The 12,688-nt window shown below is 44.2% G+C and overlaps 2 protein-coding genes and 1 long non-coding RNA gene across 14 annotated transcripts; 2 read left to right on the forward strand and 1 right to left on the reverse strand.

Moving 5' to 3' along the window:
• The first annotated feature begins 3,830 nt into the window (after positions 1–3,830).
• LOC112897319 lies at positions 3,831–7,156 on the forward strand. 9 transcript variants are annotated; one of them, XR_003229639.1, is made up of 9 exons: positions 3,831–4,075; positions 4,239–4,435; positions 4,575–4,616; positions 4,706–4,774; positions 4,881–5,162; positions 5,401–5,641; positions 5,833–6,106; positions 6,426–6,550; positions 6,734–7,156. It is a non-coding gene; the product is annotated as an uncharacterized LOC112897319 (long non-coding RNA). The 9 variants fall into 9 exon arrangements; XR_003229643.1 differs by having other exon boundaries at positions 3,832–4,075; positions 5,285–5,641; positions 6,342–6,550; XR_003229644.1 differs by having other exon boundaries at positions 3,834–4,075; positions 4,855–5,162; positions 5,285–5,641.
• Positions 7,157–8,680: 1,524 nt separating this feature from the next.
• Positions 8,681–10,976, reverse strand: LOC112897978 (kinesin-like protein KIN-14N). 4 transcript variants are annotated; one of them, XR_003229803.1, is made up of 6 exons: positions 10,610–10,976; positions 10,162–10,306; positions 9,969–10,078; positions 9,768–9,887; positions 8,987–9,144; positions 8,681–8,847 (listed from the first exon to the last, which is right to left on the reverse strand). XR_003229803.1 is itself a non-coding variant. In XM_025966384.1 (4 exons), the coding sequence occupies exons 1-3, from the start codon at positions 10,892–10,894 to the stop codon at positions 10,014–10,016; spliced, it is 495 nt and encodes a 164-aa protein (XP_025822169.1). In that variant the 5' UTR covers positions 10,895–10,976; the 3' UTR covers positions 9,720–9,887; positions 9,969–10,013. The 4 variants fall into 4 exon arrangements, 1 of the variants encoding a protein (XP_025822169.1); XR_003229801.1 differs by having other exon boundaries at positions 8,681–9,144; XR_003229802.1 differs by lacking the exons at positions 8,681–8,847; positions 8,987–9,144 and adding an exon at positions 9,328–9,672.
• A 474-nt stretch (positions 10,977–11,450) lies between these two features.
• LOC112896181 (protein trichome birefringence-like 8) lies at positions 11,451–12,282 on the forward strand. Its single transcript, XM_025964101.1, has 2 exons — positions 11,451–11,791; positions 11,874–12,282. Exons 1-2 carry the CDS (start codon positions 11,451–11,453, stop codon positions 12,280–12,282), a joined length of 750 nt encoding a protein of 249 aa, XP_025819886.1.
• Positions 12,283–12,688: the final 406 nt, after the last annotated feature.

Here is a 12,688-nt window from a genome sequence, read left to right on the forward strand (position 1 = left end):
CCTACAACTACTTAAACTTAGCATTTAAATTAGAGAACAAACCACTCATAAACTGAAAGTCAACCTATAAGGAAAGTTGTAGAGCTTATAATAAGGAATCCAACAAATTTTAGTTTGCATTTTTATAATTTTTCCTTGAATTGCTGTTGAATTTCAAAATCTGCAGCAGAAATAACAAAGGGGTCCCTGTATGGCACTATTCATCTGAGTCACATGCTTTGCAAACAGCCCCTCGGGCTTTTGATTCTTCCAGCCCGAGGTCCCTGGCCGTGGTCAGAGGGGGAGGCAGGGGTTTGACCGGCCAGTTTCGGCGACGGCGATCGCCGGCGGCGAGGGTGGAGGGGTGGGGAAGCCTCACAAGGCTCTTGTGCACCTGTGGACGCTCGGGATCGGGTCGGGGTGGCCTGTAGCGGCGGCGCGACGAGGGCGGTGCAGCCGGCAGCGGAGGTGAACGGTGGGGGCGGTGCTTCGGTGGTCGGGGGTGGTGAGGAAGTGGTCGGGGAGCTCCAGGGCGGTGTGGAGAAGCTCGGGGTAGAGGCAATTGGGGTCGAGGAGGGTCGGAGAGGGGTGCCCCACGGCGAGCAGAAAGCGTCGGCGGGTGGAGATCGCCGGCACACGTCGGGGAGCCGGTGTGGTGCTTAAAGGGACCAATTGGGAGGTCGCAAAGCTTCACGGGATCAGAAGTGAACTGGCTGAGGGGTTGCCGTGGTGCGGGGATGGCTGAGGTGGGCTGTCCACGGCGGTGGAGATCGCCGGCACACGTTGGAGAAGCTGGTTAGGGGGTTGGTGGGAGTAATGGGCGGTCGACAGTGGCTACCCACGACGAGCAGGAGCCGCCGGAGTGGAAGAAGAGGGGGCAGCAGTGGAGCTCGAGGCTGGAGTTCGGAAATTGGCAGAAAAACTAGGGAAACGGGATGTAGGAGCTCTTGTAGTGCTCGTGCGCGCGAGAGATAATGTTCTGGGGTTCTGCAGCGGGCTCTCCACGGCGACGGCGAGGTGGCGGCCGAGCAGGGCTCCGGGCAGTCGTGGCGCGCGCGGAGGAGGGCAGCAGGGGGGGAAACAGGGCCGGGTAGGGCAAGGGTGACGCGTGGAGGTCGACCAAGCAGGAGGTGGAGCGGCGGTGGCAGCACAGTGACGGCGGCGAGGTGCTCTGCACCGGCGGCAGAGAGCAGCAGGGGCGCAGAGGGGGCTAGAGGAAGAAGAAAGGAGGGAGGGGTCCGAAGGACCTATGTGCAAAACTAAAAGATTCTAGGGACCTCTCGGTAAAGCAAAATTTTCCACTAATCTAAAGGTCTAATGAGGAAATGCCCAAAATAAAAGTTGTAGCGTTTTTCAAACCCTACAACATTAATTTAGGGTTCAAGTTCAAAAAACCAAAGCTTATAGCTTTACATGTTAAATTTTGAACAAAGGTTGTATTTGAATTACTTTTGTCCTTACTGAAGTAGATTTCCTGCAATTTTGGACGCATTTGCAAGTTTTCATGCAATGTCATGATGACTTGTATTCTTACATTTTGGCCCTAAGTAAACTTTAGGAATTACTTTTATACTTCAATAATTTTGCATAAAAGGACCCATATTTTTACATTAATTACATCTAGGTCCCTGTTTTCACATAAAGACCTATTTTTCTTAGGATTTAACATATCTATTGCACTTTCTTTCCTATGGTAATATAAATTTGACACCTAGTGTTATATTTTTCCTAGGTTTTGATGCTAACTCCCATTCTTACCCAATTAGCACTAAAGGGCCTACATTTTTCAAAATTACATAAACACCTTTTTTCCTTTTGCACCTCAATTTGAACACACATAAACAAAATCAAACATGCACACTTAACACTAAGATCTATTGTTTAAAATTCTAAATACCTGAATGTTACATAACAAACCGAGCCGATGAGCACCGATTGATTCGATCAAAAGCATCGGTCATAGCTGAGGATGAATCGGTCATTCCAGAGCCGAATCTGAGCCGAAGTTGAGCAGAGCCGAGGATCACGGATTGATCTTGTCATTGGTTATTGCCATCACCGAATGAGTCAGTCAGTGTCCGAATTTCCAGGTTTCGATGAGTTTTCGAAATATGCTCGGATTTAGGCTTTCCTTAGCCCGTGTTTTGTTGGTTTGGGAGTCTTTGGTGCGCCCCTTACCTGTTGGACAAGTCCATGCCGCCCCATATATAGTTGAGGGTTGTAGGCCGATTGAATCAACCACAATCAAATCTATTGAACACAAGTACTCTTTTTTCCTTTTGCCATTACTCTTCCAACCCTAGTTGCTGCTCGTTCTTCGTCTCAGCGGTGATCTATGACGCCCTAGCTGGTCTGCGGAACCTAGGGCACTCCATTGGCCGCCATGCCCTGACGGGTCCCTTCCGGGCGCAGCGTTCTTCGGATTCAAGTCCTTCGATGGCGTGCCTTGCGCATCGCTCTCGCCATTGAGGGCACACAATGCGTGTTCAGTGTAGGACACATCTTCGTGTCAACACACGCAACGAGATTTAGCAGTTTTTCTGAGAGTTCTCAACAAATGCCTGAGGGGTTCACTTTGTTATTGTATATCAGCTCTAATTCCTGACGGTAACTTAGTGTTACAGAAAAAAATTCCCAAAAGGTTATGATTTCCGGACCAGCATTCACCGAGTAACAAAAGCTAACGCAATACGCGAGAGGATAAGAATACTTGATGACCGTTGGCCATCTCAGCAATTCTGTCAAACCTTGTGGTGATAGCGCCGGTGCTGCGACCGTCGGCACGTCCGTCGACACACCACTCCCCTTGTCTACACGGAGACGGAGTGACAGACGCCCGTCATCAAGCAGGTTGGTTCCATCAGTCTACTCTCTGTAGCCTTCTGTTTTTTCTGCTTGCGGGCCGTACGTAAAAGGCATGTGGTGCACTACATGCATGTTCACTTCAATTTAATTTTTGCAGCTGCATCACACATCTCATCGTTGTGCTTGTGCACATGGCCTGTTCTAGGTTTTACCTTTATTGGCCCGTCAGTACCTTTCCTAATAGAGTTGAGTGGAAGATTGATCTGCCAATGACCGGCCAATATAGTTCCTTACAAAAATCATAGTAACACATCATATACTTCCTTTTGCAATGAATGGACAGTATATTTCCTAATTGGATGAGAGATTGAATGCGATTGATTGGCCCGTCAATGCAATTTCTAACTGTATTGGAGTATTGTATGGAAGGGTTAACGTCTACTAATATAATATAATCCACTAAGAATTAAAAGATACCTTTCCTTGATGAAAGGATGTATAACATAGGCAATCATTCCTTCCTTTAATTTCTTTCCTTGATGTGTGGATGCATAACATAGACAATCAATAACCTCCTTTAATTTTTTTCCAAAATGATAGGAAATTAGTGGCAGTTTGTATCAATTAGCAGCAAAATTAGGGGGTGGGGAGGGGGAGGCTTGGGGAGCACTGGGTTTGCTGTGGACCTGGCAAGTTGAGTTTAAGTGAAAAAAGTTTGGCTCTTTGGAAAGATTTATTTTCTAAAGAGTGGTTTTGAGGCCTTCGCCACACTTTGGTATCCCTTTAGTTCTGATAAATGGGTCCTTTGTTAGGAGAGAAATGGGTCTATCCTGATGAGAAAGATGCTCAATGTCGTTCTTCATTTACTTAGTCAGGGGTTTCCAGACTCAATTTGTCCAGAATTCGACACGGTTTTACCGAATGCATGTTCTGGGCATTTACTATCTGAGCCCTTCATCCGGCTTCGGGTCAGATCATCCGCTCCCGCGCGCTCTCTTTTTTATTGTTTCCACCAGCTGTGTCCAAACAATACGGTATGTATACCGTGTACATACAGTGGGCTCCCCTTCTCTCTCTTTTCCCTCTCGTCCCTTTGCCCCGGCTTCGTTCACCGTCAGCTTTCTCCTCTCTTCCCCTTGGCTGAGTCCATTGTAGAGTCATGCCGAAGCTTCCGCTCGAATCCACCATTAGCTCCTGAATGTTGAGGTCAGATCTGCGGTTCAACCACGGCAAGGAAACAGCATTGACCTAACAGGGGTCGATTAGTTACAAGAATGTTGGATTCAAAGCGGTAAATCCCTTATATCTATGCCCAGATCCGTTTCCTTCTGGTCCATTTTTGCTTCGGCGCCATCCATTGTTCTTTTGTTCATTAAGTTTTGCCGTTCACATTTTCAAGTCGTTTTGCCGTTCGCATTTTCAAGTCTGCGCATTTTTCCCTATTGTACTTGCAGTTCCATAGGAGGAGGATAGATCACTTCCTTTCCGCAGGCATTTAGGCTAAAGATCCTTCATTTCCATCAACTTACTCTCTGACCAACCGGATGGGGAATGGTAGTACTGCACATCCCTATCCAGAAGAAATCTCTGACAAAAGTCCTAGATTCAATGTTCCTGACCGTATGCAGATAGTCGAGTTTCTAGAATGGAGGTATTCTTTCTCTCATCTTTTTATTTGTATTTTCCAATGAAGATTTATGGCAACGCTTCTACACATAGATGTTAATATTCTTTTTTTATAACAAATTTTTTTTGGCATCTTTAACATGGGAAAAATGCTGGTTTTGAAGAGCTAGGTTCCTTTCAAACAACAGATTTTGATTCTCCATCAGGTATGGCAACTTTGCATACAAAGTATCTTTTTGTAATATTGTTAACATTAGCAGTTTCTCATAGTAGTCTGTATTTTTTACTTTCATAGTGGATCTTCCTAGCTCAAATGATTTAGGCTCTAAAAGTCTTCGGCATTTGATGCTTGAACCTCCAACAGGTACATCATAGCATGCAATGATTTCATGAAAATTTGTCATCTTTGTAACAGTTAACCTTCACGCAAATAATACTTTGTAGCATGAAGTGTGTGTTCTTTCTAGCAGTTACTGAAATCATTCGATCCAAGATTAAACAATGTCAGTTTTGTTACATTAGAAGAAGGAGAGTGCGGCCGGTTGCAAATAATGCCTCGTTTGTTAGTTTGGATATCAATGAAGAGTCTGTAGAGCCGTCTCCATCTTATCTATCAGTTCAGCAAGAGAAGGAAGCTCCCAATTATGCAGAGATTGACGAGTCAGGTTATGTTAGCCCAGGCTCATCTATATATGAGGTTGGTTCTGATGATGATAATTACACGACTTCAACGAGAACTTCAATGTGTTTGGGTTAGTATGCCTGTGCTAAGATTTTTGTTTTTGTTCCATTTGCATTTTTTCTTTTGTAGAATTGAAATTATGAAAGTTTAATGAAGTATACCAAACAATTAATTTAGTAGTAATGGTTGCAGGCTTGATAATACTATAGTACCATCTTCTGGATTTAGCAACCGTTCACAGACAAAGTGTTTGTTTCCAAGTGAAACTGGAACAACAAATATTTTGGCTAATCAAGAAATAATCCCAGATTCTCAGGAACAATCATCTGAGCTTGAATTGGGATCAGAACCACCTGAAGTACAGCCAAACTGTAGCTACATTGAAGCAGCTCAAGTTGTTATAGGAAATCAATGCTGCAGTGAGGCTGGTAAAGAGATTCCAGCTGAAGGAGAAACAGAACAATGCGAATGCCTTAATGGGAATCCATTCTTGCATGTTATGACAAAGCTAAATGAAGGCAATGCTGATTCAACACCATGGAAGAAGAGGTATGTTGTTCGATAACCAATTGTATCGTTTCAGCTTGCAACACTGCAGGAATTTTTTTGTGAGAAAATTGTTTGTGAATGTAGCAATCTATGAAATGTTTCTGTCTTCTGAGTAGCTTACTATATTGTTCATTTTCCATACATTCTGGTTTCTACATTACCGCTCTAATGTATTTATAAACATGTACTAGTGTTGGGTAATTCAGCTGCAGGGTGCCCAAAGGCATGGGACCAATTGCAATTGCTTTGAGGAGGTAACTAATGCCCTGTGTATTAGTTTGGATGTCAATGAAGAGTCTGTTGGGCTTTTTCCTTCTTATCAAACAGTGGAGCAAGAGAAAACACAACAAGCTCATCATTATGCAGAAATTGACGAGTAAGGATATTTTAGCTCAGACTCATCTATGTATGAGGTTCTGATGACTAGAATTACAATGACTTCAACGAGAACTTCAATGAGTTTGGGTTAGAATGCATTTTTTAAGCTTTTTCTTATTATACACTTTGCCTTTTGTGTTTGGTAATAATGATTATATTAGTAGTACACTTTGCCTTCATCTTGTATAGCCAACAATTAAATTACTAGTAATGCTCTTATTATACACTTTGCCTTTTGTGTTTGGTAATAATGATTATATTAGTAGTACACTTTGCCTTCATCTTGTATAGCCAACAATTAAATTACTAGTAATGCTTGCAGGCTTGATACTACTATACTACCATCTTCTGACTTTAGCAACAAATTATATTTTTGAGCCAATTCTTGGTATAACTTTTGACTCAGAGAATGAAGGTTATGAATTCTACAATATGTACTCTTGGGAAGTTGGTTTTGGTATTAAAAAGGCTACAAGAGTGACAAACAAGAAAGGGTTCCATACGATGCGTGACATGAGTTGTCTTTGTTCTGTAAGTTTATTACTCTCTAATTTTTTTTCACGATAGCATTTTGAATTTTTTGTGTTCCAACTGAATAGTATTGTGCATATAATTCTACAGTTTCTTGTAATCATATTATGATGACTAGAATAGTATATTTATCTATTTTCAGAAAGATTATTATTAGGTTCTAAACTGAAAATATTTGTGTAGGGCTCGGAAGAACGATCTAAGTACAAAACTAAGAAGACCGGATGCAAGGCTATGATTCAGCTACTACGATCCAACAATGATGGCTGGTATATCCCACGTAGTTGCACACAACTCTTAAGGCTACTATTATACTACTGAGAGTGAGGCACCAGTACACAGTGGCTCGGAAATGGAAGGAAACAGCAACTCTTATGGAGCTTATGGGTCTTGTGCTGGCATGAGGGATTCGGAATTGTTGAGAATTAAGGCACCATCCTAAATGACTTAAGTTTCATCTTAGGCTGTTGTGTTGTATCTTTTGCTTGCAGCTTTAAACATTGAAAGCTTCAGTGTTATCTTGAAACTGGATATTGGGATTTGGGATTGTATCGTGAGGTCATTATTACTATTATTTAGTTGATGGTATATTCCATTTACCTCTTATGTTTGGATTGCTTCTATGATGTTGAGGTCCTACCTTTTACTTTCAATATAAAAAGGTGAAATGACCAAAGATGAAAACTGGTCTTTCAAAATAAAAAGTTGAAATGACCCATGATGAAAACTGATCTAAAGTTCTAAGTTACAAAACATTACTTATATATTAGTTAGTTCACAAAAAAATTACTTGGAAGATGTTATGCGCTCTGTAAGATAGGCAACAAGATATCAGAATATTGTTCAATTACTAACGGGAACTAAAAATGCCAATGTCTTTGCATAAAGTCGACACTAGTGTTAACATAATAAAGGAAATGTAATGAGGACATTTCTAGCATTCACTCATCTCTACACTTGATATAGCTGGTCCAATTATAAGGAGTAGAGCTAAATAATTGGAGAAGGAAATTCATTCTCAGGTGAACGCTAACCTTATGTTTAATAATCAAATTACATTGAATGAACCTATATTTTTGAGTACTTATTTCAATGTTCTTAGGAATGATGGAGTGCACGAACCAGCATGGGATGAAGATGGATTCAAGCCTCAACCAAGAAGCCTATGGTGTGCATGAATAAAATGGTAGTTCAACACCTTTGCATGGTAATGCAACTAGAAACTAGATGACTGACACATGGTACGAATTCCAAGCTTCACCGCGGATGGAATACAAAGAGTTAGACGTGTTCTATATGTGGATGGAAGCGTCTTCAAGTCTACTTTCCAACCCATCAAATGGCTCATTATTTGGACTTCCCAATAAAGAGTTATGCTCATTTTAGTAACCGCTGCCAGGAGCTGAAAAGACGCGCGAACCAGCCACGAAATCCACCAGTGCATGCGCATGCTGCCATTCACTCAAAGCTGAACGCCCCTATTTCTATATATATATATATATATCTTATACTAGACAATGAAAGGATAAACATATATTTTTTTGATTGACTAAATTCAGAATACACAAACTCGTGGAGTTTTGTTTATGCGTGAGTCTTGAGAGGCTTACCACACTTGTTCTTTCGATTCCTGAGAGAGTTGTAGAACGCCGAACTGCGGTTCACCTAGTTTGTGCCTTCACGTCTATACGGCGTGATTGCGTGGGCTGTTCGTCTGCACGTGGAAGGGTGATTGTCTCGCGGTGCACTGCCTCTTCACCAGGTCACGCAACGACAAGTTATCAAGTTCGCGGACCCTACGAGAAGATCGGGCCACACAACTTGCTACACGCGTTGCATAGGCGTGTGCATATCAAAATGCCTCTGCGTTGGCATCAATACATCGATAGATAAATCCCAGCCGTCGAACAAAGTGTTCAGAGTAGACTTCAGCACTTCAAGCACGAGCTTTATTGTACCACAATGCAACGACATCACAGATTTCTCATCAGCATTACCAGAAGATGGATCAATAACAAACAAGTAGTTTGTGTTATATTCTTGAAGCCTTTTATTTGTGTCCTGAAGCATCTTAATCTAAAGAAAAAAAAAAGCAAAGCACAAACAATAGCGAATGACACATCAGTACGTTTCAAAACAAGTTTACTGGCACAGAACCACTCCTAGGTATTTATTGGAAATGTTATTCTTAATGTGAAATAAAATAAGTGCACAATGATTATGAGATGAACTAAATATTTCCAATACAAACCTGGTTACGGCTAGTGGCAGAGGCCTCTTTCATTCTCCTACCCCTGCTGTAGCACACAGGGGACGCATGGCGGAGTTACACATATATAATCCAAAATCAGTTTGAGCATAAGAAAGAACAACAGATATTGCATCGATCGGGATAGGTGTTGTTAAATTTTTTGAACAAGAGATATCACATTCTACCTTGGAACATCCATATAGATTTGACCAAGAAGAAGGATGAGCCACTTGTCAGCCTCTGAAAGTTGAACTAAATATTAAGTGTAAAAGCAAGCAGCACGAATTACTGAGAGATGCCTGCGGTTCAAATGACCAAAATCCATGTTTTCAAGGTAAATGACCTGCAAGATGTATATATATAAATAATAGATACACAAATTTTTCTGTACAGACCACATTATTGTTGTGAAGACAAAATTGGAGTAGGAGCAACTTTCTTAAGACAATCCATGCTTAAAAAAAAGTTATAAATATTGAAGCACTTCTGGAATCACACTGATAGTCTCACTGACCAGGAGTAGCAGGCTGCACCCATGCAATATAATTGGTTCAGAACCAGCGCATCCTGGCTCAACCAGATTTCTAATAATTGGAAATGGTATCTTGGGTTCTGAACACAGTGAGCCAACATAATAATCATTGGAAAACAAAACAACAGTTATCCTGAATGTGTTCTCCTCCACAATGCTCATGCCACCAATGTACTCCTTAGTCAAAAGGTGCTCTATATATTCCATGGTCAAGGTATCATTGGGGCTGCTAAGGAGAACTAGCGACTTAATCTTGTCAATCTAGGGAACAGGAGCACATGATTCAGCATGAACTACATCTGGCCCTCTGTAGGGTATACTAAGAACAAGATGCACATCCTATCAAAAAAAAAAGAACAAGATGCACATCCAAATCAGAGATTGGAAGGCTAAAAATATTCCCTGTTGCATTCATAAAAAATTTTAGCTTATACCTGGTCGTTAAGGCATTTTCCCTCCAACTTGTTTCTTTTGAGATCTTCCAAAAGCTCATTCTTCAATGATTCAATGGACGTCCTTGCATCCTTTTCCTCTTCTAGAGCCCTTAGAGCATCCTGCATTTTAATAAAACTCTTGAGTACAGAATGTCACAGCAGTAGTAAAATAACATTAAGCCACAAGCACAAGCCACCAACCATTTTCTCGGCCTTGACCTTCTTCAGAGTCTCTTGTAGAGATGTCTACTGTTTCTGAAGCTCCTCATTTATTGATCTCGCTTCATCAATAGAATTCTTCAACTCAGCCACTAGATGATGCAATAAAATCTCAGTCAGTAAAACATATAAAGAAAAAGGAACTATCCATGATGTGTCAACTTGAAATAGTTACCTGTCTCGGAGTGTTCTTTCCCTTCAGCCTCAAGCCAGGCACTAGTGTTCCCAATTTCAATGAGGTTTGCATCTTGTCTCTCAAGCAACCATTTTATGCAGGCCCACAGCTTCTTGATGTATTCCATCATCTGCTCGCTCTTTCCCTGCACAGCGTGGAGCAATGGGGACAAAACAGGGTATCAGCATACAGAAAAACAAATTATCAAGGGTGGGCAGTCATAAAATGGTAAAAATCAGAAGTCAGCTAACAAAGGCAGCAAACGTTGCAAAGGTTGTAGCAGCTGGTTTAGCCGTTTAGGTGGAAGTTTCGTCGTGCCATGGAGAAAGCTTATACATAGCACAAATATACATTTGTAATTTGCACAAATGCACATGAGCGAGCACAGGGATGAGAGAGAGAGTGAGTGAGAGAGAGAGAATAAGAAGGCGGATGGGATGTAAGTCACCTTGTAGTCCATCTTGTTCTTGCCCTTCATCTTCTGGTTGAGAAGGGCCTCGACGTCCTCCCTGCCCGCGAAGACCACGTGCTCCTCCTCAGGCGGCGGCAGGGGCAGCGCCGCGGCGGCTGTGCGGCTGCCTCCCGGCTCCGGTGGCGGTGCGCTGGCACTTGCCGGCCTGCGCGTCCGCCAGGTTGTTCTCCTTGTGGCGCAGCATCCCTGGGCGCACCCCTCGCGGCTCGCGCGGACATGGCAGACTGATAGGTGGGTGGGTGGGTGGATGGATGGATGCATCGAGTTGGAGGGAACGGCTCCGGAGAAGAGAGAGCCGCAGAAGAGAGAGAGAGGTGGATTGGCGTCGGAGAAGATGGAGATATGGAAGGTGGGGAAGGAATGAATGTCGGCGCAAAATAAGAGAAGAATTGGAGGGAACGGCGTTGGCGTTGGAGAAGAGAGAGGGGTGGATGGGCCGGCGCAAGAGAAAGATGTAAAATTTGGGAAGGGAGCTGATGCAGAATGGGCCCATATGAATCTATACGCTCAAAAATAAATGAAATACAAGGGGGATATGCTGATGAGAGTGGATGGCACAGATCTAGAGAGCGGAATAAACGGTGACGATAGACCACTTGCAGAACGTATATTCGGTAACGCATTTTCGGTCTACAATCCACTTCCATGTATTTTCCACTTCATGATTATTTTTTTAATAGCAACACATGCATGAGATGGTTCCGCTTTTGATACGGTCCAACACGATCCAAAAATAGCTCACATCTTTTGCCCTTTTGTTATCGCCACCGCATGCTTGATCGACCATTCCACGCGAAGCTCACCTCTAGATCAACCCATGCACGCAAGACACGTATTCGTCTCCTCCCTTTTCCTCCTCTTCCTCCTCGCGCTCTGCCTCGTCGCCATCCTTCCACCACGCGGGTCGCCGCCGCCAGGGTCGTTCTTCCAGCCTTGGCTGCCTCCGATCAGCAGCGGGAGCGGCATGGAGCACGACAACGGTGGCAGCGAATGTGACTATTCGGACGGGCGATGGGTGAGGGACGACGACGCCGGCGTGACGGCGTACACGGAGGACTGCCCGTTCCTCGACCCCGGCTTCCAGTGCATGCGGAATGGGCGCAGGGATGACTCCTTCCGGTACTGGCGCTGGCGGCCTCACCGCTGCCGCCTCCCTAAGTAGGTAGACGTTCTTTGTCCTCGTGGCATCCCTGCATCTTGCAGGTACTTGATCGGAACGGTTACGTCGGAGTTTGTTCAGGTTCAACGCGACGGAGATGCTGGAGAGGAGCCGGAACGGCCGGATCGTGTTCGCCGGGGACTCCATCGGCCGGAACCAGTGGGAGTCCATGGTGTGCATGCTCGCCGGCGCCTCGCCGGCCGGCGCGTCCAGAGTGTACGAGCAGTCCGGGAAGCCGATCAGCCGGCACAAGGGTTACCTCTCCATGGTTTTCGCCGACTACAACCTCTCCGTCGAGTACTACCGCGCGCCGATGGTCGTGATGGTTGACCGCCTCCCCACGAACGTGACGAGCGATGACGGCGGCACCGTGAGGGGAGCAATTCGCCTCGACGTGCTGCCTCGGCACGCCAATCGATGGGCCGGCGCCGACGTGCTCCTGCTCAACACCGGCCACTGGTGGAACGTGCACAAGACTGCCAAAGCGTAAGCCATGGCTTTTACAATTTGGGCGCTGAAATTTGCAGCTTTACTATGAACACGGCTAGTTGAATATTTCCATGACCAATAAGCAGAGGGAACTATTTCATGGTTGGCAACCGCTTGAACAAGAGCATGGACATCAAGGAAGCATTTCGGTTGTCCCTAGAAACGGTGAAAGATTGGGAGTTGAGGAGTGCACAATTTTCCAAGAGCTATTTCTTCTTCAGAAGTTATTCTCCTTCGCACTATAGGCAAGTAACCGATCAAGTTCAAATTCTTCATTCAAAATCAATAAATTCATGTTACACTAACCGAGGTTGTCCATGTACCTGGAAATGGCAGCAATGGCACCTGGAACACAGGTGGCTCATGCGCTGGCCAGCAGGATCCACTGACGACCGCCACTACGACGG

Source organism: Panicum hallii, chromosome 6 (assembly GCF_002211085.1).
Source record: "Panicum hallii strain FIL2 chromosome 6, PHallii_v3.1, whole genome shotgun sequence".
Lineage (NCBI taxonomy): Eukaryota > Viridiplantae > Streptophyta > Magnoliopsida > Poales > Poaceae > Panicum > Panicum hallii.